The sequence below is a fragment of the Oreochromis aureus genome, linkage group 13, assembly GCF_013358895.1.
Source record: "Oreochromis aureus strain Israel breed Guangdong linkage group 13, ZZ_aureus, whole genome shotgun sequence".
Lineage (NCBI taxonomy): Eukaryota > Metazoa > Chordata > Actinopteri > Cichliformes > Cichlidae > Oreochromis > Oreochromis aureus.
The window spans coordinates 23,925,880-23,950,550 of NC_052954.1; the positions used below are offsets into that span (position 1 = coordinate 23,925,880).

The following is a 24,671-nucleotide window of genomic DNA, read 5'->3' on the forward strand; positions in this document are numbered from 1 at the left end:
GCTGGTGATTTTTTAAAAAAAAATGAATGTGTCATTTTTATAATTGAAAACAGGACCTTCTTTCAGGGTGCCTCAGATACATATTCAATATTGGTTGTTCTTGAGATCACACAATCATATGATACAATTAAACAGAACATGAGACGCAGACAATTATTTATGGGCTCATGTCTTGCATAGTCAAGCATTTTATGTGTTTCGCGCGCGAGTGTGCGAGACAGCACACCAACCAAACCTCACGCAGCTTTCTCGCCTGACTTGGCAGCGCCGTCTCCCCGAGTCTGACAGTGAGGACAGATGGCAAGGACTTACCCCACCAAGAAAGCCTCCAACACACACTCTCAGCCATAATACACAACACAAAAACTTCCCTGGCACCTCCTGACTAGTATCACAGTCCAACAATGAGTCATGTTTAGCGTCCTCTCCCACCAACTGACTGTGTGTGCAAATTTGGGTGACAGCATACTTTCACAAACCACCTTAAGTCAGCAAGTCAAACCTCAGCCCCTGCTGTGCTTTTCTGATTGCTCCCCAAGCAAGGTCCTTGTATCGACTGCAGCATCACACATCGACTCGACTTTAACAAGCCTGAGGCAATTAGTATTATAAAAAAAAAACTTGATCCCATGGGTCGTGGCATATTAAACCCACACTCCTGATCAAAGATCCAAATTCATTCACTGGAATAATTTTTCTTAATGTCTACCCTGAGCTGTGCTATAGAGGTTTTTGCTGCACCTGCTTGAAAAGCTCATTTGAAATCTGATAACTGTTACACACTTTTCAGATTTGTAAATACAAGGTAGCAGACAGAATTTTAAAGCTCAATTAACCATGAATATCACATATGTTCGTTGACAAAATCTTTATATATAAAATATAGCATGTCAAGACTCAGTCACGGACAGCTGATCTTTGTCGGCTCAAGTGTGTGTGTGTGCTGAACACAAATTAGAAAACTGGTCAGTTCTGTTTTTGTAGGCCATTTATCACCAAGAATATTCAATCAAGTCATTTTCAGCTCTCACTGATTGGGCTTTGGTTGTGTAATTCTTTGGAAAACAGCTACATTGAATGATTAAACATCAGAAAAGGGTGTTTGGAGAAACTTGGCTGAATCTGAGCACATATAATGCTCTTGTACACTTCTCCATTCACCCTGTTGATTACAATACAATTGTGCCAATTCTACTGGCAACCATGCATGCTCAACCCATAACGCGGTTCACAGATAAGGAGGATCCTTTGCACAATGAGCTGCTTGTTTTTCGCTTACTTTCTTTCTACAATTTTATTCCATTTTAATCAAAGCTGACTTTTCCTTCTTCACAGTGCAAATGATTTTATGCTCCCCCACAAGATCTGCTAGTTTTTTCTGTCCCCTAGTTCTCTTTGTAAACCGGCTTACCTAAATGTTTTTTCCATGACTAAGTTTAGTCAAATGTCTACTGTGTACACATTTTTCTTTTTGAGTGCCAAACTTAAAAAAAAAAAAAAAAAAAAAAAATTGATTCAGTGGAAACATAAATCCTTCCACCAAGACTCTGAATGACTTGGCCATGAGCTGGCTTTCACAGCAACTACCTTCTATCCAACAGAACAGCTACAGGTGGTGCGGGAATGTAACAGAAAGCACTTTCCACCTGATGAGCAAATCTTTTTTTGCACAAATTGTTCTCACTCCCCCTGTGGTGTCACAGGGATGAGGGGTAACCCATGCCAAGACACATTGGAACTGCTGTCCCTTTGTTGCTGCCCAACACTGTCAATACTAAATCAGTTTTTGTTGGGTACAAACTTTTTTCCCCATTTTTTTTTAACTTACTGTATAAATGACTACATCTTAAATCACAACACGTGAATGAATCTGAACCATTGGCCATTAAATCTAAATTCATGTAAATGCAATCAAGAAGTGCCAAAATAGAAAACGACAAATTTTAATGAAATCAAGAATACATCTCCATCCTTTAATGCAAGCACATGCAGATGAAAGTACACCACTTTATACCTGCTTTCTATTATGTTCTCTGGTATATGTTCAGCTGTTGAAGCACTTTCACCTTCAAACAACTGTTTAGAAAATGGTGCTGGGCAAGAAAATATTTTGATCTGGTCCATATAAAACCAAAAAATGAAAAAGTCTTCTCTTCTATAAGTAGACAAGGAATCCAGTGATGGTGGAGTCAAACAAGGACGAAGTAGCAGTTTTAGTTGGAAATTTTTTGTTTCTGACAAAAAGCACCCACTGCTCACTCCAGTGAGATCTAGGCATCATCAGGTTTATCTGCTGGTGGTCCACATGGCTGAAGCATCTTCTCCATCAGGTTGAAACGAACACGCGCTTTGCTCTCGTTCTCAGCTACAGCAAAGTAGTTCAGCAGGTCAAAATGTCCCATGTAGGAGCAGTAGGAATCACGATGCTGATTGACCAGCCATTCCCACTTGCTGGTGTCGGCGTGTCCTGTGCCAATATACTTTGATTGGAGATGCTCCAGCTGACTGTGGATGTTGTAACGGTCTGTCATTCTTGCTGAAATGAGTCCTGGAGGCTCTAGACAGGGGAAGAGATGAGAAAGAAGTTAGAATACAAATACAAAATAAATAAATAAAAATAAATATGGACCACACAATGAGATAACAGGCTAAAAACTTTAAGATGGGCTATTAATCAAAGTCTGTATTCAATTAGAACTATCTTTTACAGACTGAAAAAAAAAAAAAGACTACAACTGTGCTGTTTGTCTTTTAACAAAAGGCGAGGGTTCATATTTTGTCCTATTCTATAAATCCAGTGAATCCCCTTCCTTTGCACTGGCACAATTTTGCCCCTCACTAAACACCCAGTGTTCCCTTCAGGTTTTGGCAGGTCAGCTCAACCAAAAATGATATAAAGAGAGACTTTTTTGGTCATCAAAAAGAAAACCAATTCATATGTTTGGAATACCTTTGACTGAAAAAAGTGACAAAGAACAAGAAATAAATTGTCTTCATTGTTTAAAAAGCTCAAAAGTCTTACCAGGTTAAAGAATTGCAACCTTAATACTGAGCAAAAATAACCTTGATTATTGTGTTACAATATTTTTATCCCTTATCCCACATATTGAGACTGTGTCCCACATTTTCACTGGCTCTGGTTTTCCAAATACAACACAGACACTTTTCTAAGGTCTGGTTTTTATCCAGTGGTTGTTAAGAAATAGGAAAAGGCTGTCACCACAGATGAAGTGCAGGTAAAGGTCCGATTTAGACTTCTGTGGGCATTCTGCGTCTACGACACAACTTACGTAAGTCGCCGACCTTGTTGCTGTCATTTATACTTGTGAATTTTGTTTTAGTAACAGAGTGGTCGTGTTCTGATGTTTTATATTTATTGCCAGCCATTGTAGAAACAAAGACTCATTTTCTTTACCAGCCGTTGTTCTTCTGAGTAAAGTCACATACCGAAGGCTGATTGATTCGGAGCCAAAATAACCATCTATTGTAAGCCGTTTAAGGCTTATAAGTACAGGGACCCATGAATGAAACGCTATCTAACAGCAATAGCACATGCGGACATCACAAGAAACGTGCAGCTAAAAAGGAGACGCAAGTTCAGTCATGTAACCTCAATATTTTTCTTGTATTTTGTATTTACGAGTCTAGCAATGCCACAACAAATGTTAACCCGAAATGAATGATTATAATAGTTTGAAGCAATTTACATTTTATTTAAATTTAAAGTAAAGACATTTCTATGTAAACAGAGAAATTAACCGGTTTTTGTTTTCCTGCTAATGCTAATGTGAGGCTAATTAGCCATTGTTAGCCTATTCACCGTATCTGTAAACCGCTCTCTAAATGTTCCTTTTAAAGTTAATATAATAACTAGGAAGACAGATTTTAAGTTTAAAATACAACGGATACTTACATAAAATGTTAGGAATTCAAACACGAAGGTAGGAGATGTAAATAAATTACACGACTGTCTCCACCTCAACACAGCACCACGGAGCGATCACTTCCGGTTGGTTCGCCCAGTAAAATGAACCGGAAAGGAACATAGACTGTAAACTCTGCGTTTCTCGTGTAGATCCTAAATCTTAATTATATATATATGTGCATAGTATTGTAATGTATTAGTAATACACACAAGTACGAAGGTGCAATGCATCACTTAACACTGACAAAAAAAACTGTTGTTCTCTTAACCCGCAGTTAATTATATAATTAAGGAAATACAGAGAATAACAATCAATCAATCAATCAAACATCAAAACGACCGGCTCGTTCGCGACCTGTGTGCTTATATTCGGATTTTTGAAATTTTGTACAGTATGTGAGGCAACGTTTATTTTACAACAAATAAACTGAGGGGCACTGGCTCAGAATCACATGTTGTGCAGTTACAAACAAATGAAAACATCTGCTTATCATAAGTTTAAGCCTAACATTTAGTATGTAGGGAATAGTAAATAATGTGCACATTTGCGATATAATGCGCGCGCGCGCGCGCACACACACACACACAATTAATATTATATAATAATAATAATCAGTCATATAAATAGCATAATTCCAGCTTTTGATCAACATCATATTCAGCCACAGCCTGATATGGAAAAAAGACAGAAGCCTATTAACTGTACATACAGACTGACTGGATGTGTCACCATATAACAAACTCTCTCCTTTATTCCTCATTCAATTCTTTCCAGTGATCACTTTTATAGGAACTCTGACCATATTTGTTTTGCTCAGGTACATAGGTTGGAAGAATGGTGCTAAATCTTGTCATTTGTTGATTAATGTCAACAAAATGAAAGATCTTGTGTTGAATTACACAAGCCCCATTACAGTCTTTCACTTTCTGGTCAGTCTGTGGAAGTCATTAATAGCTTATATATATATGCTAACATATATTGATGACAAGGTTAATATTATGGTTAATGTTGACCCCATTTACAAGAAACCTAATCATTGTTTCTTATTAGGATGTTAAGGGACTTTGGAATTAATCACGATGTTTACGTCACTTTGATTGAAAACATCATTACGTTCAATATTTCAATAACCTGACTATGGCAATTTAAGAACAAACCACATTATTTTCAGAATCAAATTATTGGTCAACATCAAATTAAACTGGATAAACTGTGTCATCAGTCTGTTTTGAGGAAAGCCCGGTCTATTATTGCTGACCATGACCTCCCTCTCTATTCTGATTTTGAATTAATGCCTTCAAAACGACATTATAGGACACCTCCAGGTATAGAGGTGTATAAGGGAGGATTTGTGCCGAGAGCAATTGATATACTGAATAATGAGATGCTGTGATGTGTTTTTATTGTTGTATTGAAGTGTTGTATCTGTATATGTATGAATGTGGGTTCATTTGAAGCAACTTGGTGAAACAAAGGCAATTTTCCATGGATTTGGTTAATAAAGCTATTCTATTCTATTTGATCATATAGACTGGGCTCTAGGGCACGGACACCTTTGCTAGAATGTCAGCAATGTAGTAGCTCATCCACCTCATGATCCATCATAATACAGAGGTTATTGTATTGTGTGAGGTGCAGAAAGAAAGTTTTGTTGTTACTAGCTGGCTTTATTGCAGAAACTCATGAGAATTGAAATCCACTGAGAAGTCAAGCAGGCTTGTAAACAGTCAGATCCAGGACAAATTAATGTCATTTCATTAAAACTGGACCTCCAGGAGAAACAGTAATTCTTGTGAAAATGGAAAAATGTCCATAAAACAACAACTGTAACCTTGACATTGACAATGAGAACAGTTTCAGTGAAGAACCATCAGGTGATCACTGTGTTTCACTAAATTCTGACCAATAGTTCAATTCAGTTTAATTCAGTTCAACCCAATTCAGTTTATTTATGTCATGCCAGGACATCTGTCTCTCAAATAGTCGAATGGGAGCAGTGATTCTTGTGAATTGTGGGAGTGAAGGATAACAGGCGCCTTACCATTCCATAGGCTCATTAGCTGTTTGACCCAATTAGCTCAAAATGTGTCTGTCTCTGTTTGTGTTGCCTGTTTTCTGTTAAACTGCCAAATTTGTCTGTATGATGTTCTGTGGCTAGGTGCAAAGCAGTAATAACTTAACCACAGACATTAGCGTTATGGCACTCATGGGTAGGATGATGGGCAATATTCTTGGCTCAACATTTAATTTTGAGCCAAAATCACCACATTTCTGAAATGTTTACTTATATTTTGTGAATAGTTAGGCTCTATTGTCTTTAGATGTTATCTAAAGAGAATAGACTAGTGTGCCAATACATGTGGCACAATAGTGCATGGTTTGCCTCATGGCAAGAAGGATTTTTGAATCCAGTCTGGGGCTGTTTTTGTGTAGAGTTTGTATGTTCTCACCGTGTGGGTTCCTCCCACAGTCCCAAAATAAACATGGAGTTAAGTATACTGGTGTATAGCTGCAGTGCTATTTTTTTTTAACACAGTTTTGGAAATAAATTTGGGAGCTGCTGTTTTATGCTGATATTTGGACAACTAAAAACTCAGGGTAAGGTTTAGGGTCATCTCTACAAGTTGCTGACTCTAACTGACATTCCTTGGACTTTGGTGCCTGTGTTACTGCTGTTTTATTCCTGGGGAATGTTAGTATTTAGTCACAATGCTATTGGACACTTTACATTTTTGACCTGACAATAAATGCATACATTTTATGAATACATAACAGGCTGGAATTCATCCCAAGGGCAGTGTGAATGCCATTAGGGTCCCAACTAAAGAAACAGAAAGGAAATAAACGTCGAGACTTCTGGTATCAGTAGCATTCAGATCATTTTCTGGGAGCCATGAAGGTCTAGTAAAAACTATTACTACATCTACTATAACATTTTACTGTCTGGCTGAACATTGTAAAATGTTTCTTTGGGGAAAACAATTTAAATCCAACATTTCTACAGAAACTATGAGTGCATGACTCCTGTGCTTCATTAATTTTAATAGTTTTTGTGCATCTCGTAGACTGTGTTCATCTCTAAGGCGCAATAACAGGAAGATGTGCATTGAGGTTACCCGAAGGTAATTTTAATTTTTGCAAAAGCATTCTCCTGAGAGTTATATTTATTTTTATTACCAAACTTATTTCCAGTCCCAACCCTTTTAAGATAACATATTGCACTTTGGATGATTACCTGAATTTTGCATGTTCTTTATATTAACTGTTTGGTTGGTTGTTTATAGAGCCGAGTCATCTCTTTATTACTGTTCAGAGACCGCTGTGGTTATCTGGGTAGCTGCAAAAGATTGTGTTTGCTGGCTTTACCCAAGAATGTTTCTGCTTTTGATCCCAGGAGCCGTATATGCAGCAACGAGTTGGAATTCTGCAACATTTAGAAATAACTAGAAATCTGGAAGAAATCACTGGAAAAACAGAATAGTGCCATCAAAGTTACATTCCTATGATGTGTCAGATCAGATCAGTATATAGATACACAAAAGCATTTTCCATGTTTTAGGACCATTTCATTAAGGTTTATTTTTACATTTGATTAAACTACAGAAGACAACATATCACACTGAATTATGTCCCATGAGGACTGCTCTTCACTATCAACAGTCTAGCTCACTCGTTCTGTAGAAAAATATCTGATGAAAATAACGTGGCATGATGGATTATAGCAATAAAACAGGAAGGTGCATTTATCAAACTGCACCCCAGGGATGATATTCTCAGCAGCACATCCCGGCAAAGCTGGGTGACACCTTAGCTGTGGTGGAGATGGGATGTTGTTTACATTGCTTGTGGCTTTGCATATAACAGAGAAGCATGCAGAGTTTAGTGCAGCTGAAGGATAAAAACTCTCCAGCCTCTTGAGACTCTAATCCCTCAGTATGAGCTGAATGCAAAATAAGTGCAGCGGACTGTTAAAAGGGTTTGGCAACAATGTGAATAAAGGCATGATTATTATGCTCAGTCTTCTGGTCTCCACTTGAAGGTGCAACAGTGAGATAGAAGGTGTAGAAAAATAGGTGCCGCTAATAAAGCCTGTTAAATTATGCTTCTGCTCTACATTTCCCAGTTAAATTCCAGTCTGTAGCACTCTGATGTTCAGTATTCAACAGTTTTCATAACCTGCACTGCATTTTAAGTGGACAACATACTACTGAATATATATATACTGTATATATATATATATAAAAAACTTTGTCTGCAAAAAAGAACAGAATTTAATAGAAATGGTAAAGAGGTAAGGGTTAGGGTTTTATTTTTTTAAATTATTGTTATCTTTTTTGATTGGCTGGCAGAGTGGTGCAGTGGTTAGCACTGTCCCCTCACAACAAGAAGGTCCTGGGTTTGAATCCATTCTGTGGTCTTTCAGTGTGGAGTTTGCATGTTGGACAGGTAGAAGAAGAGAGGTGGATAACAGACCTGTGTTACCAGAGGATAAACTTAGACTGCAAAAATTTGAGACATATGTGCCATAATTATAATAAACTTTGATCTTAAAAAATGAATTGACAAGCAAAGCAATCATTCATTTGACTTGTCTGATCTTGATATGTGTAAGAAAATGCAGTGAAGGTTTTTCTAGCCTCAGTCCAAGTCACTGAATGTTTTCATATCAAACTTCCTCTTCATGTGTGAATTTCAGAAGTGCTGGAATGATTTTTTGTATTAGGGTCTGGTTATAGAGCAAACCTGCACAACTGAAGTAGTGTTGAAAGTTTCTTTGTAGCTGGTATTACAACATCTGCTGAAGAGCCCTTAATAAAAGTCCTGAAGTGTGTAACTGTCTTGCAATGTGTGGAAGAAAAGGTCATGTATTTATGCCAAGTTTTGAATAATGGGTGCTGTAAACATATGAGAAGAAAATATATGAGTACAGACAGATTATATATGTGTTTCCAGTAGTTTTATGGGGTTTTTTTTGGCTTTCCTACTCTATTAGAAACAAAAAATATGTAAATTTTATCTCACTTTGCAGAGTTACACCTATGGTAAAATAATAGCTGCAGGGACGTGATAATCAAACTTTGATAGCCAATCTTTTAGTGAGCTGGGACCTGGGAAGTGCAAAGCAAAGCACTAGCGGAGAACAGGGTAATGAAATCAGGTGGATTGATGGGAATATTACCTGACTGGATGGTTCCCATGCCCCACAGTCTCGTTGAGTAACAGCATAGTAAGAAATGGAGTCAGCGATATTTCCATTGATTTAAACCTGGGCTCATTCCCAACCACCGTGCACTGGAGATAGACGGGGAAGCACAAGAAAACTACACCCTGTTGGGTAGTTAGAACCATGGTTGGTTGGTGGACTGACAAACGGAGGCAACTTATTGGTCAGATGACAAACTGCCCACTTTTTGCTGGATGGCTGGTTTATTGGCAAGTAGAGCCATAAGGTGGTGGCAGTTTTGTGGGACTCAGTGGTCTGTCACGCTGATTTGCTTAGATAAGCTCGACCAGCTGGCTGTTTTTTTGCTGGCTTACTCTGTGTCTTTCCTCTTAGGACAATCCATGACTTTCATTTCCTCGCCACACCTGAGATTCTGACTGTGGCATCTGGCTCTCACCCTCCCTATGTGCTGTGAGCCATAGCAGTAAAATGCTATGTTCCTCTCCATCAAATGAGGAGAGCCAGCTAGCCATTTATCTAAGTGTGAAATAGCCTGAGGAAAGCACTGCTCTATGAAAGCGCAGAGGAGCGCTGGGGTATCAAGGCCTGAAGGACTTAAATTGGATTCGACACAGCCCTGAACACACAAACTCACTCCTTTTTGACCCTCCTTGTTTGAGATTTCATAACGGATTTATGTTTTTTGCTGCTATAAAACAAATGAAAAATAAAGTCATTACTCTTTCTATTTCTTACATGCTTCAATCATACAGGAGTTTGTTATTAGAAAGCAGCACATAGTTTTCCCACCAGGTAAGCAGGTAAGACCGCATGACTCTCAAACAAATAGAAGCCGTGTTTAAGTAAGTAAAAAATAGTTAATTTCACGAATGAAGCCAAAACTATTGGAGATGATTTGATGCAAGTCTTTAGTCTAAACAAAGTGAAGTTTATTAATGAGACCATAAATCTCAGTGAAGGCTTACTGAAAGAAGAACAAAAAAATTCAGAGTAAATGTTTGTTTTGCATTTATTTTGTCTTTCATAGATCTTCTATTTCTCATAATAACAACTCATAAAAATGTCCCCTTGTTTATGTTTCTTGCTCACTATTAATACAAAAGCGACCATTTTCATGGGTGGATCACGCATGAGACATATTTCTTTTGGATGATCTACAAACATAAACGTTTAGTATTCACGAGAAAGAGAAAGCTTTCTGTTTGTTTTACTAAATTGAAATGTTTGCTTGCATCACAAATATCTTATCAAATTTGTCCAGTTTTGAAAAAAGATTATCAGAAAGAGCACATTTGCATACATAACTTATCAGCTCTCCCCTGCATGCACAAGCGCATATTAAGTTTTCAGACTGGAGCATGAAATAGGTCACAGTATTGTGTTTCTGTATTATTTTATACAACAAATCTCCTCACACAGACCCTTGATTTTGTCCCCAAGACAAAGGTTTAACCTTTTAAATATCAAGTTATTAAACTTGGATTTTGGGGGATTAGGTTTGTTTTGGTTGACTGGCTTTCCATATGGAAAAGGGCAGATTCACAACATCGGGTCTGGGTGAGGTCTCGGTCTCTGCAGGAAGACGGGACAATCACTGTCACTCCGTAATAATTGCTATGACAGGATAAATCATGCTGCCAACTCCAATAAGGCAATGTCTGGCTGCTGAGCAGCAGCTTACATGACAAGCTGGAGTTTGAAGCATCTATGCAGCAAATACATGCTGTGAATACTTCCACGCACTTCTGAAACCATGATGATGTGTACAACCCTCGTGCACATTACACAGACATGCTCAGACTGAATGGAGTCTATATTGATAAACATTATAAGTTTTGAGGGTAGTTGTATTTTAGACAAAAAAGTGAAGTGGCATTCTGGGACATCTTTCCAATATGTTTGGAAATAGCCTCTCTAAATCATTTCTTTTTTTTCTGTAGCTATCCAGACAATCAGTCCTACGGTGAACAAAATGAAATGCTGCTGAAACAGTTTTCGGTCTTTTTAAAATGCCCTCTTTTTCTTTCCCTTGACACTTGGTAACACATATTACACCATACTGCACCATATGTCAAGCGAGTGCCCTCTTGCTGAGTGAGAGCACTGCAAACGAAATGCACCTGGCCATAATCAGGCCCAACAACTGAGAAAACTATCATTTCAAATATACAAGGGAGACACAACAGATTTTAGATGGTTTTCATTTGCATGTAAATCCTTGAACATTGAATAACATTTAAGAGAATTACAAGCAGAATTGCTAAAAAGAAAAAAAAGATTAAAAAAATTGAACAGCACTTTTTATTGTATTGGAAAAAAAGAACAAATACAGGACCACAACACGTGCTCGCTGAGTGTTATTAATAAGTCAAGCTTACATGGCACTTATGGTGTTATTACAGCAGACTGAAAGAACATACCAAAGAAAAAAAATGCACCACATAGTTTTTACCACTGCTGCTGTGCACAGGTGCTCATAGGGGACTCATTACCCATTCCTCACATACAGGTACAAATTTGGCAGTGGTTCCAGACTTTTGAAAATGATGACGCATGATGACACCCACGTTTGCTTCCTGACTACATGCGCTTTCCTGACTCATCCCCATTTTCTACAACCAGCCAATCCTCTGCCTTCTGCTTCCAATGGCACGTGCATGCCCAGCATCCGCGAGTGGTCCTGGCATAAGGGTTTTCAGGCATGTTAGTGAATGTAAATTTCTTCTGAATGTGTGGATGTATGGCCTTATGTTGAAATCTTGTCATTTTTAAAAGTTAACATCACTCTGAGGTGATGCAGCACCCGAAGGCTGACATGTGAAATTTCCAAATGTCGCAGCAATATGTTTATAGATTATCTGGTGATAAATTATAGTAGTAGGAGGTAATGCGTGATTAATGGGAGAAAACACTCCAGCTGCTGAATGTGAGTAAAGTCTGCCTGAAGGCAACAAAATGTATTTTGTATAGTTCATTTTTCCTCATGATCTGTTTCTGTTGTCAGTATTTATCTCTGGGTTCACAGACAAGCTGCATTGTGTTTAATTTGAACGTGGAAAACATTCTTGTTTTTGAATACAAGGAAGACTGAAATGTAGATAATGTTTTATTCAAATGCAAGAAAAAAGGTAGTTCGGTTAGATTTATAATGACACTTTATTCCATAGACAATAACCAGATAACTGCAATATTACATGTACAGTGTTACAGAGAGCCATCCATAAATCATAAATTCTTGTTTTTAACATTAAATCACAAGAAATATCACCAGAATACATTTTTTATAATTCTCATAAATAACAAAATAAAGAAGAGAGAGTTTCATGGCAGCACATGTACAGCTCAAGGACGGTAATGACTCAGTTCTAGGTGCACTCGGAGCCAGATGTTGCATCTTGCACATGTTAAATGTACCTTGCTGTGCTTCAGGATGGATCGTGTATTGTTTTTCTTCATTTGAATGGAATTAGAGTATCATCATCTTATTGTACCTTATTGCATCTCGCTATTTTTTTTTCCGAGTTGTCCAGGCAAGAGTCAATTTAAAATTGCAGGATAGGTTATTGGTCTTGGCGAATGGTGTGCTCTCCAGAGAGGCTCTCTAGTTATTGCTGAATCAATGGATCCTTGATTTTCAGCACAAGTACATCAAAGCAGGCTTCTTGTTTGTAGCAGCAACCTTTAGCTTTGTGGACTGAAATGACCATTTCACCTACAGTTAGCTGATTAAAGTAAGCTAAAGAATATTGAAAACAGGGTCTTACACATGAACTTTACTGCTACATATATAATCAAATATCTACTAAGCTTCTAGTGCTTGAATTCTGAGACCAGCCTGAGTCTTTTTAGCTCTATAGCTAAGTGGGTTGAGGCTTTTAAGTTGGTAGCAGATTACAAATGCCATGCTATTTTAGGTAATATTAGTTTGGTTTGCTTTCCTCTTATGTTTCTTTTTTCCAAGCGGGTTTGTCTTCCTCTGATTGCTCCTGTACAATGATTGCAACAATTACTTCATACAAACACAAACAAATGCATGAAAGACAACTTTCAAATACAACAATGCCATGCACATAGCTTCAGCATTGGAGAAATTTAAACAGATTGCCTGGCTCGCTGATATTTAGTTATTTGCAACACTAGAGCACACCTAAACTTTTCTAGCATGTATGCTTTTTCCGCATAACAAATTTTCTTGTTATACAATGCGCCGAAGGTCATCATTTACCCTGAAGAGATCATTAATCTACGACACAGTTAACAAATGTGGCAAACTCTCAGCTCTCACACTCAGCTATAGCCACTCTAAAGTTCCCAGTTATCTAAACAGGAATTTCTCTAGACTTCAGGTGGAAACATAGTCCGATTAAAACCCTTCCTCCCTTTGTTTACTGCTGCAACTGTTTATTCCTTCTCTTCATTCCTGGCCTGAAACACTGCACAAAAGGTGACATTTGATTCCTTTGTTTACATGATGTGTTTTGTGAAATGAAACATAATGTTCTCGTTGCCAAATGAAGAACACATTGCGCTTGAGATACAACATTTGACAGTTCATGCACCACGGAGCAAATTTTGCTGCTATTTTGAAGCTTGATGGGCTGCAAAGAATCATCTACAGTTTAGTCTTTCAGTTCGAAGCAGTATGCACAGTGTGCCATCCTCGTATAGCAGTTTTCATCAAAAACAGTTTCCAAAGTTAAACTCTCTGTGTACAACAATTTACATACACAGTATTCTGATTTACACACGTCCCGATTAAAAGCAGATTTAAAAGACAAAATGTATATATATATATATATATATATATATATATATGTATAGTACCACACTGATTTTAATGATTTCACATTCGTTAAAAAAAGCGACAGAATACTTATAATATTTTACATGGCAGATTAATACAATCATTTACTTTTACAGATCCTTAGAAAAAAATACCAGTACACTGAATATCGCATAGAGCTACTATGAAAAAAGGCGCTCAAGTTTGGCATATGGCACAACACGTAAGCACAAGGAATTCTAGTGATTACAACAGGTGTTACAGTCCTGCTTGGCTAAACTTTTTCAGAGAAGTGACTCCACTTCAACCCTTACCTGTTGTAATGGCTGCTTAATTATACACTGGTAAAAGCATACGTCTGCACTATTTGCTGCAACAGCACACACTGAAGGTTGTGCAGGACGGGCTGATGAAAGTTTTTTGCTGGTTTAGAGCATCCACAAGGATGCACTGTGGTAAACAAATATACATTCGTACATATGTCAGATTTTGCAGAGAAAGTACAATACTGTACTACAGCGGTCCCCAACCTTTTTTGCGCTACGGACCGGTTTATGCCCGACAACATTTTCACGGACCGGCCTTTAAGGTGTCGCGGATAAATACAACAAAATAAAACTGGTACCGGTACCGAAAAAAAGAAGATTTATTCATAACACACGTGAAAAGACCCAGGAAAACCGAGTTAACGATAAAAACGATAACAAAATAACGCTGAAAACCGATAAAAACCCTGAAAACCATACATTTCACACCTGAGCCTCAACTCTCGCGGCCCGGTACCAAACGACTCATGGACCGGTACTGGTCCGAGGCCCGGGGGTTGGGGACCGCTGCTGTACTACATCTGTGCTTCATGGTGAAATCGTTACCGAGTGCAGTGCAACTCACAACTCATCTTCTTGAAGTGGCCAAAGTTTGAACGGCACTACGTAGATCACTCAACGGAAAATTCTGCTAACCAGGTGTAAAAGTGAAAAGGTGCTGATCTGATATAGAAGCAGTGTCAGGCGCTGTAATTAGCTATGAAAGACATTTTCTCTATGGTCATGTCTTCATGCAGTTACACAGGAAAAGAACCAACAATAAGCAGATCCTGTGCCGCGCAGCAACACGATGATCTGTTCTTTTTAGACATCTGGAAAAAAAGTGGCAGACTGGTGTGAAGCCATATGAGCTTGACAAATACAATTAACTGATGTATTTTTTACACTATAATGAATTAGTTAATACGAGAGACTTTGATAAATGGGGCAGCTCTGTACAAAGCAGAAAGAAGAAAACAAGACACATATACCAATCGGTGGCTTGTGAAAGTGGCTTTTATAGTTCTGTCAGTATATTTTTATGTTTAATGCACATATTGAATCTGTGTAGTCCACACAATACTAATGTAACACAAATACCGCTCAACTTAGTGCAAAAACTTCAATTCAGACACCCTGATATGGTAATGACTGGTTTTCTTTGAGTATAACTTGTATGAGTTGAGTATGACTACATGGTGGAGGTCCCCCCTGCAAATGTTAAAAACAGGACAGTTCTTCTTTATACATTTGTATGAGAGGTATGTGCATTCCTTTTAATCAGATGTGGTGGGTTTTTTTGTTTTGTTTTGTTTTAAAATAACACAGTGAAGGCTCCTGTACTGTCAACAGCCCACATTAAAACAAAACCTGCTTCCATTTTAGATTTCCAGCTACCTCGAGGCCACCTGGGCTGTAAAAAAGGGATTCAGCATTATAGCATTGTTATCTCCTTTGACCAATTTTGTTGCGTCTTAGTTGAATATTTTACAAATCTCCTTTTGGCACAGTGATAGGCTAAAGACGCCTTATTCTCCCATTTAAATTCTCCCATGTGTCTCCACATCATAGATCCTGAGGTCTATCATTTCTGGCCATGTAGGTGTGGAGCTGTTAACAGATAGAATTTAGGGATTGTTTTGGCTTAGACTCACACAGACCTACATTTGAAGCATGTGCATCCAGTAAAAGAAACATGCCACAAATCCACTTCACAAACAGTCCGCATATGCTACCCAATCGATGTAACCAATGTGTAAAAAAGCTTGCACAGCCATGTAGTTAGGTACACTAGCTGGCAGAGTAGTGGCCTGATGTGATGCAGTTAAGCATTCTGGCTAAAATGTTCTGTGCTGTTGTGTCTTAGCCGTGTCCTGAATGGTTGTGTGAATGTGGCTTATGTGTACGTGGATAATCAGAGCCCCGTGGTGACCTGGGTGACTTCTGAGTTGAGATCGTCATTGGGAACACTGCCACAACAGCGAGAGTCCACTGACGACCCCTCCAAGGCTAGTCATACCTGCAGAGAAAGAAAGGATGTTTATCTTATGTGCACTTAGTTACACACTTTGTGAACCCATGGCCATGAATTCACTAGAAATTCTTGGATAAGTTTGATGTTTGGTGATATATTCATTATTGCTTTGTTGCTGAGAGTTTGATACTGCCTTCATCTTTGTAAAGCAAACATGACTGTTTCATTTAATGGTAGGTCCGGACGTAGACACAATTTAAATATAAACAAGAAGCACTGCAGTGAAGTGCAAGAAGTGCAGTCAGAGCTCAGCTAGCTAAATATTATGGAAACAAATTTACTCTTGTGGAAATGTTGTACATGCTTTCAAAAAGTGCATCGTACTTTGTTGTTATGAATGTGTTTAATAAAGAACGAAAAAAGGATTTATAAGAATTATTACAAATACATTTGAACTGAAACAGGCATATTTTTTAATAAGGACTTGATCTTAATGGGCCCATCTGATAGGAGGATAAACTGAGATAGATGAAGAATCTTAACAAAGTGTACCCTACCATTGTAATTTCAAGACCCTTCAGTAGTCATATTAGTAGCAGTTATACACATCAGAGTGAGAGCATAGAGGGCTGGGCTGGAACTGGGTTTAAAAGCCCACCAGTGAGAGGAGCATAATAAGAAACAGGTGAACTCAATCAGACGTTAATGAAGATAGTGGGTATTTTCAAATGTCATTTCCTCTAACTACATAATGCTGTGTTCAATTTGAGACAACACTGTGCTGTTGAAATTCGGCCTGTTATGCAGTATACATAGTTCACGGTATGAAATGATGTTACAGCCTTAGCCTAAGTTAGCCTAATGCTACAAGCAGGAAGAGACATTTTTAACTTGGTTCTGTTCAAAATTAAGACTTGAGCCTCCCCTAATTTTTTATGAAAAAGAGAACTGGGTGAAGCAAATTTATTGAAAAAAAGGTTTAACATACGCGGAAACACGGTATTTAAGGCAAAACAGTGTGTTTAGGATCATTGTTCTGCTAAAAGAAAATGAAGCTATCGCCAGTTAGATGCTTTGTGGTATTACAAAATCTGACAGTACTTTTGTACATTCATAATTCCATCAGTTTGACAAAATCCCCCAAACTACTGGGTGAAATAAGGCTCAAACCATGGCAGAGCCTTCACCGTGTTTATGCTTTGATTTTCACAGCGCAGCCAGTGAGAAATGACTGTTTCCCTCTCTTAAGAAATGCTTCTCTACTGCCACCCTTCTATTGAGACCTTTTCTGATGAGGCTACAGTGAAGGGGCGGATGCATCTCTCAGGTCCTGTGTCATGTCTTTGCTAGATTTTTTTCTGTTTCTGAAGAACACGACTTTCACATGTTGTTCATCTCCTATTGTCCAGTTTCCTCAACTTTTTAAGGACACACCATACATGCAATAGCATTTTGAGAATCACCTTGTTGGTGAAAAACCAGAGCTATTTTCTGACTGTCACACTGTGTCGTCTTTTCCTTTTGCAACTCGCTGTTAATGGCAAAGTGGAAAAGATACAATTTAAAAGGTTGTCTATGACTTGTAGACATGGAACTAGTTTGTGCTTTGAGTTAGGTGTCTTTCTTATGCTCAAATGGTTCATAGGTCAGTGTTAACAAGCTTACCAAAAAAACCCCACTAACCCCAACAAATAAACCCCTTGGAAATTGTCAGGCATAAGAGCTGGACTGAAAAGCAGCATATCCAGAGAAAATCTAAGAAAGACCTTAAAAAAACAGGAGAACTGTTGTTAATAAAAATGTCAAGAAAGTCTGGCTCCTTGGAAGCAAGATATGAAAAAATTAAGGCAGGCTCAAGACTTCTGCACAGTACTGCATGTCAGTTTAGATTGCACACTTTTTGAGGGTGCACAGTGACTTTCATTTTCTCTGCTTCTGGCAAAAAAAAATTCTGCAAGCCAAGCTTACCAGCTGTGCCACCAACTGTACAGATATTTGGAAGCTGTTGATGTTCTCCTTTAACATTGAAACTCAGAGTGAAAGACTCTTCCACTAAATGCTCCTATCTAACTACTCCTTTAAAAACATTCAAGTAATACAGACACTGGTGACCTGTTGATTGGACCTTTCTCCTGTGTTTGCGCTGATGTGTTCGCGCTGTGGGATCTTGCGGCTACTGGCTCCAGTCCTGGATGAATTCTGTATCTCCAACACCGAAGGACTTGGGGTGCAGAACTCACGGAAACAACGCTTGAAGTTCTCATCCAGGTAGCCATAAAGGATGGGGTTTAGACTACTGCAGGAGACAAAAAACAGGATCAAAGCTTATAACAAGCACAAAAATCAGCCTCAAGCTAAATTCAACTTTACTGTTTAATGTGGTTTCCTGATAAAATCCTCCTATTATCCCATCCTACACCCTTTTCCTTTTAAATTAATAATTCTAAAAATAATTAGAATCCAGAATTTTGAAGAAAAACAAAAACAGTGCATATTTTTCTCTGCTAGGTACCTGTTGGTGTAGCCGAGAGCGATGCAGAAATGCCAGGTGATAGTCTGGAAAGTGGAGTTGGGGATGGTGATCAGAGCTGAGATGATGACAAAGATATGGATAGGAGTCCAGCAGACAATGAAGACGGCAACCACTACAAGGACCATCCGGGTGATTCGACGCAGATTCCTGTCCTTCTCCTGTGTGTGAAAAAGTTAGGCAGATTAGTGATGGGTACAAGTCTGGTGAAAAGATGAAAAAGAAAAAACTGGAGAAGGCAGGATAGCAGGGAAAGATAAATAATAACGAAAGAATGACAGAGCAGAGAGGCTAGTGTGTGAAAAGGATGGAGATTAGAGAATGTAATCCTGTAAGGAAGGATGAGAGAGTAAGAGGAGAGAATTAAGAGCTATAAGCAGTAACAAATCCTATGTAGAAGAATGTTTACTCTTCCTTTTATTTCTGCTTTAGGATGTTTTCATTATGCAACAACTCAAATACTGAGTGAAAGGTTACTGTCGTGCATTCCAGTGTGGTGTTACCTTACCATTTATCTCCCCCCTTTGACTGAAAAAAGACAACTAGCTTTGAGGTATTTTGGTCATTAGACTCTTATGCTGAAAAATAGTGATTTGCCTTTATAGAAAAAGAACATGCAGTCCTTTTTAAAAGCTGGGACCTATTGGTGTTGTTGGTGGGGGGTTTTTTTGGTATATTTAAATGTTTTTCATTGAATCGTTATTCATTCAGAGTAAGCTGATGCTTTTTAAAACACGGCAGCAGAATTTTCATTCTACCCATATTCATGCTAGTGAGCACTAAGAGGTTAATTAAAACTAAGCCGCAACCTCAGGCTTAAGTTGATTTTCTCTAATTACTTGGACTTGAGAGCGATGAGTGCACCATATTTGCAAGCATGCTCTGGGCAGGTTGCTATTGTGCCTCATTATTCTGAAAAATAAAATCAATTAGGTTTATACCCTAGGTTTAATAATTTTAGAAAATGCACAATTTGCATCTAATTAAATCCCCTTGACGAAATGCAACAAAAAAAAGTAATTATATATGCAATTTTGGGGCTTTTGAAAGAAAACGCATTTTCCCAACCTGGGAGCCCGACAGCATTCGCACGCTCTTCAGCCGCAGGATCATGAGGCCATAGCAGACAGTGATGATGAGGACGGGCATGATGAAGGCAAAGATGAACACACAGATCTTGAGCAGGGTGTCCCAGTACCAGGCAGGGTGGGGGAAATTCAGCTTGCAGTCCACTGTGTCTGTGCAGGTTAAGGAGACACAGGATAGGGTCATCATAAACATTCATCATATGCATGTGTAAGTATTTAACATAAACTCTATTTTTGCTTGCTGCCTATTTTTTTTTATAATCATCATTGAAAACTATTTAAAAAATTACTGATTAGAAAATGAACTGTGGAAATTACTTTCATAAGAGTCCAAATTTTCCATTCTTTAATTTATGAAAAGGGGTTGATTATAATCACTTTCAGTTGTAATATTTTATTATTGGACTCTAATGGTTAGATTGCAGTTCAAAATAATACCTAATAAAACTTATTATACTAAATAAACCCAGGCTGGGTCTTGGTGCAGCTCCACAGCTGCCTAAAATGTGCTGTTTTACGACCCTCCCCCCTCACGTTAAGCTAGCTTTCTTCTGATTGGCTTTCTCTTGCAAACAGAAGCGTTGAACAGAAGGTGTGCTTGCAGACAGAGCGGCATGCTCGAAACGACCATATCAAGAATCTCAACTTTCACTGACATCATACAGAGCCAAGAGCAGCCTGAGCTTTTGGGCTTGTAGGGCTTACGTATATAACCTGACCTCAGTATTTGAAACTTTGGGTATGTATACTATGAGCTCTATAGTCACAGCATACACATACATAAGATAGGATATAAACGGGTCCCTTTTAACTGCCTCTTTAAAATGTGAAAATGCAGAAAAATAATTTTTCAGAGGGCAGTGTCACATCTTCAAAATAGTCTTTTTCTAAAACTAATTATGGAAAGCAAATACAACCAAAGAAGAAGCAAAATCCCACATTTGAGAAATAAGCAAATTACTTAAAATGCTGTGGATGATTTGGTGCTTTACATATTCGTCATATATATTATTATATTATATATGCAGTCAGCCAACACAGGGGAACAGATCTCTTGTTCTTTATGCTTATTAAGTTTATTTACAGATAGGATTTAAATACACATGCACTATCACTTGTTTTATGGATGCTACACATTTAAGTCTATTTCCTTTCACCAGCATGATCTCAGACTTATTGTCAAACTAGGTAAGTAGGGAAAAAATTATTAGTCCATTGTTCAGTGCTATATTATGAAGCAACACAAAGACAGCAATGTCTCCCTGAAGCTGCCCGAGAAAAACCTTTTCACTGAAAACTGTTATGTCAAGGTAAAGCAATCACGTCTTTAAGAACCTTGCCTCCACAGCCCACAGCTTCGCAGTAAATCTCCTTTTACTCTCTCTTCTTAAACAGATTGAAAGAATGCTTGAGTTTCATTTTTATTCAGTTACCGTCTTTACCACTGCATTTGCTCCTGCATTTGCTCCTGGAAATGCTTCTTTTTTTCCTTGCAAGCAGCTTTTTGGCTGTGAAGACAGCTGTATTTGACAGCAGCCAGAACTAGTTATTTGTGCAGTTACACAATAAATATTGTAGTTTCTCTTCATTTACAGTGTGCTGGAGTGTGTAACTGCTTTTTCAAGCAAAAATGAAGAGACTGAACTGAATGTGTTCATTATTGTTTTGTAGTTTCTGTGCCATTGTTGAAATGCTGTTTGTAAAAATAAGAATTGCATAGGGTGTGTGTACATTTTACCACAAAAAATTATTTAATGTTTAATTCCAAATTTGGGTAACTCCTAACAACTTGACTAGTTTACTAAACGTATGATGAATTTTGGGGTGTTAAATACAGTGAAAGAAAAAAAAATGGCCACATATACTTGCAAGGGTTCATTTTGACTTCCCATTGAAAAACTATAGCTTTGGCTGGTAGCTTACTTACAAGGGATCACCACAGCGTTTTTGCTTTGGTAGATTTTTATGCTGGATGCCTTTCCTGACACAACACTCAAGGGGTTTGTGTCTCCTCTCAGGATCAAGCCAGGGATCTTTTGCTTATTAGGGAAATGTGTAAACCACTACAATACACTTAACTCCCCATGGAAATCAATGAGATAGCGTACTTGACAATAACAGTACACTTGATTGCCTCGCAACACATGTTGTTTACACACTTTTTGATGTGAGGACTTCCGTATCATGAACCAGAGTGAGCTAACAGGCAAACAAATGGGGGGCTGGAGTTAGATAAGTGGTGAATAATTATTCGACAGAATAATGGGTTAGGGGTAGAGTATTGAGCCAAGGTAGAGTGGGGCAAAGTAGATGTGTGCAGAAGTGGACAAGTTGATAGCTGTGCAGATCAGTGAAGGAACCTTAGTTGAACCGAGCAAAGAATCCAGATTGTGGGAAACTGATCTGAGCAAGTAAGTAGAGAGCGCAAGGGAGCAGAGAATGTAAATTGGACAGGTTTCAGGAGTGCACAGCGGAGCTGAGGAAGTGAAGGGCTGCAGATAGGATGGAGTTTGAAGGGATGAAGGCTGGCTGCAGGTGCGGTAGAAGTGGGTGGTGTGATAAACTTCCACTCTTCTACTTTTAGAATATGTAATTTGCTACAAAGTGTTCCTTATTTTGTTGTCACTGTGGCCAACTGTGTGGTGAATTTTGGAATTTAGACAAAGGCTGGATCAGTACGCGCTGGCCAGCGTTCTGTTCTTTATTTTGGCGAACCCAACATGACTTTATTGTCGAAAATTCATTTTTAAATTTGTAATTTAATGTTCTTCTTCTAAAATAAGTTAGTTGTTTAAGTGTGTTGTTTTTTTATTGGTGGATTCTAGATTTTTTTTTCCTTTTGCCAGTTCCAAACATGGATAAATGGGAGGTTTGTATCATCAACTTTGCTAAATCAAATATGCCGATTCATCTGCTGTGGCAACCGCTTGGGAAATAAGGGAGCAGCTGAAAATAAAGTTAATGCAATAATCTAAGTAATTTGTAAAACTGAATCTCTACTCTTTATTTTGCCACAGCTTATTTATAAACATGGGTGAAAACAGACAACTTCTTCAAGAAATTAAATGATCTTTGCTTTGCAGTTTTAGGGTCAAGGATGCTTTTAGCGGAGCTATTTCATTTAGCTTTAAAGTTGTCCAAAAAGCAGCACATCATCATACGTAAGGGGCAGAACAGGCTGATGGCAAATGACTCAAAAAAATGACATAATTGTCTGCAGAGAGAACTAGCTGTTTTCAAATTTACTCACTAGATGCTAGCAGTTATTGGGCTAATGTTTCACTCACTGTCTATGTAGCAAAACTTAAATCATCAAGATTATTGTGATGAGGTCAGGCTGCTAACACAATATGTAGTATGTTTACTTTACAATTTCCCCATTCATGCTAAAATTGAAGTGCTACAAATCAGGATCAGCATTAGTGATACATGTGTTCATACTTAAAGTGACAGTAGTGGAGGCCATGAACATGACAGGCAACCCAATTGCAGAGGAAAGAATCCAGTTGCAGACATTGACAATCTTGGCATTGCGTGGCGTCCTGAAGTCCAGTGCTTTGACGGGGTGGCACACAGCGACGTAGCGGTCGATGCTCATGGTGGTGAGTGTGAAGATGGAGGTGAACATGTTGTAGTAGTCGATGGACATCACCATCTTGCACAAGACGTCCCCAAAAGGCCAGGTCCCCATTAGGTAGTTAACACTCTGGAACGGTAGCGTGCTCGTCACCAAGGCGTCAGCCAGAGCAAGGTTGAAAATGTAGATGTTGGTGGCTGTCTTCATTTTGGTGTATCTGCACAGAAGACACATATTGGATATGTAAAAGGTCACATATGTTGTATTCTTATGTTTTGTTTTGTTTTTGTATTTATTTGATCCCTTTTTAGCTGTTCTGAGTGTCTTTATAGGTATCTTGTCTTTTTTATTTGCAGTAGAGAACATGACCAAGAACTAGAGATGGACCGATCCGATATTTCGTATCGGTATCGGTCCGATACTGACCTAAATTACTGGATCGGATATCGGCGAGAAATAAAAAATGTAATCCGATCCATTAAATATCAAAAAAACACCTCACAAAACTTGAGACATGGCGTAACTCGGCTCATAACCGTAGCACGTCGGAGCAGTGTGCGTCACGTGATAGAGCGGCTGCGTGTATTTGTAGCCTCACTACCAAACCAGCATTTCATCTCCGAGGAAGTTATCCCAGAGAGAAGTAAAGCAAGTGTGTAAGTTCATCTCTGAATGTTTGTAAAGCATTCCCATGTTAAGCTTAACAACCAATATATGGAGCGACTACCTCTCTCTCTCCCTCTCCTGTTGCTACTTCAATCGTGAAACTGCTTAATGATCAGCTGATCGGCTTTTCTGTCGCGAGTCCGTCTCTCTTCTTTGTTTTTGGTCCACTTTGCACCAGAAAGAGGAAACCAGCGGCTGAACAACAACAGCACGTTTAAGCTTGATAAGCTGTTGTTAGAATTTATTTAATATTACTTTCTAGACCAGGATCCTTTTCTACGTAGCTGACGGCTGGTAACTGTGCAGGGGCGGATCTAGCAAAGTTTAGCCAGGGGGGGCCGATAGGGCATTAACAGGGAAAAGGGGGCACAAAGACATACTTTTCTTTCTTATTCTCATTTAAAATATCTAGCTTTTAATAATTATCTGAATCTTACACCCAAAGTTTTAATCTGATGTAAAATGTATAGAAGTCCATTACTGTATATAGTAACTTTTAAGTCTAATATACCCTAGTAAGCTATAGTCTAAGGAGCTTGGAAAGAAAAGCGTCTGGACTTCTTTGAGTTGCTTGAAGCTATACTACTTTTTCCTTTGGGAAAGTACCATCTGTGAATTCTGCAATTCTGTTGAAGA

General features: G+C 38.4%; 2 protein-coding genes across 3 annotated transcripts in view; both read right to left on the reverse strand.

Annotated features, from left to right (window-relative positions):
* Window positions 1-1,927: 1,927 nt before the first annotated feature.
* On the reverse strand, window positions 1,928-4,059 carry sf3b5 (splicing factor 3b, subunit 5). The gene is made up of 2 exons (XM_031746772.2): window positions 3,914-4,059; window positions 1,928-2,557 (listed from the first exon to the last, which is right to left on the reverse strand). Exon 2 carries the CDS (start codon window positions 2,529-2,531, stop codon window positions 2,271-2,273), a length of 261 nt encoding a protein of 86 aa, XP_031602632.1. The 5' UTR covers window positions 2,532-2,557; window positions 3,914-4,059; the 3' UTR covers window positions 1,928-2,270.
* Window positions 4,060-14,621: 10,562 nt separating this feature from the next.
* Window positions 14,622-24,671, reverse strand: part of oprm1 (opioid receptor, mu 1) — a 39,335-nt gene continuing 29,285 nt past the window's right edge. Inside the window, exons 2-6 of one of the 2 annotated variants that reach the window (XM_039622199.1) lie at window positions 23,234-23,586; window positions 19,773-19,942; window positions 18,687-18,865; window positions 18,300-18,470; window positions 14,622-16,219 (exon numbers count right to left, since the gene is read on the reverse strand). In XM_039622199.1, the coding sequence (XP_039478133.1) occupies window positions 16,210-16,219; window positions 18,300-18,470; window positions 18,687-18,865; window positions 19,773-19,942; window positions 23,234-23,586 (883 nt within the window). In that variant the 3' untranslated portion in view covers window positions 14,622-16,209. Of the gene's footprint in view, window positions 16,220-18,286; window positions 18,471-18,686; window positions 18,866-19,772; window positions 19,943-23,233; window positions 23,587-24,671 lie in introns of both variants that reach the window. The other variant, XM_031746779.2, reaches the window with a different exon arrangement.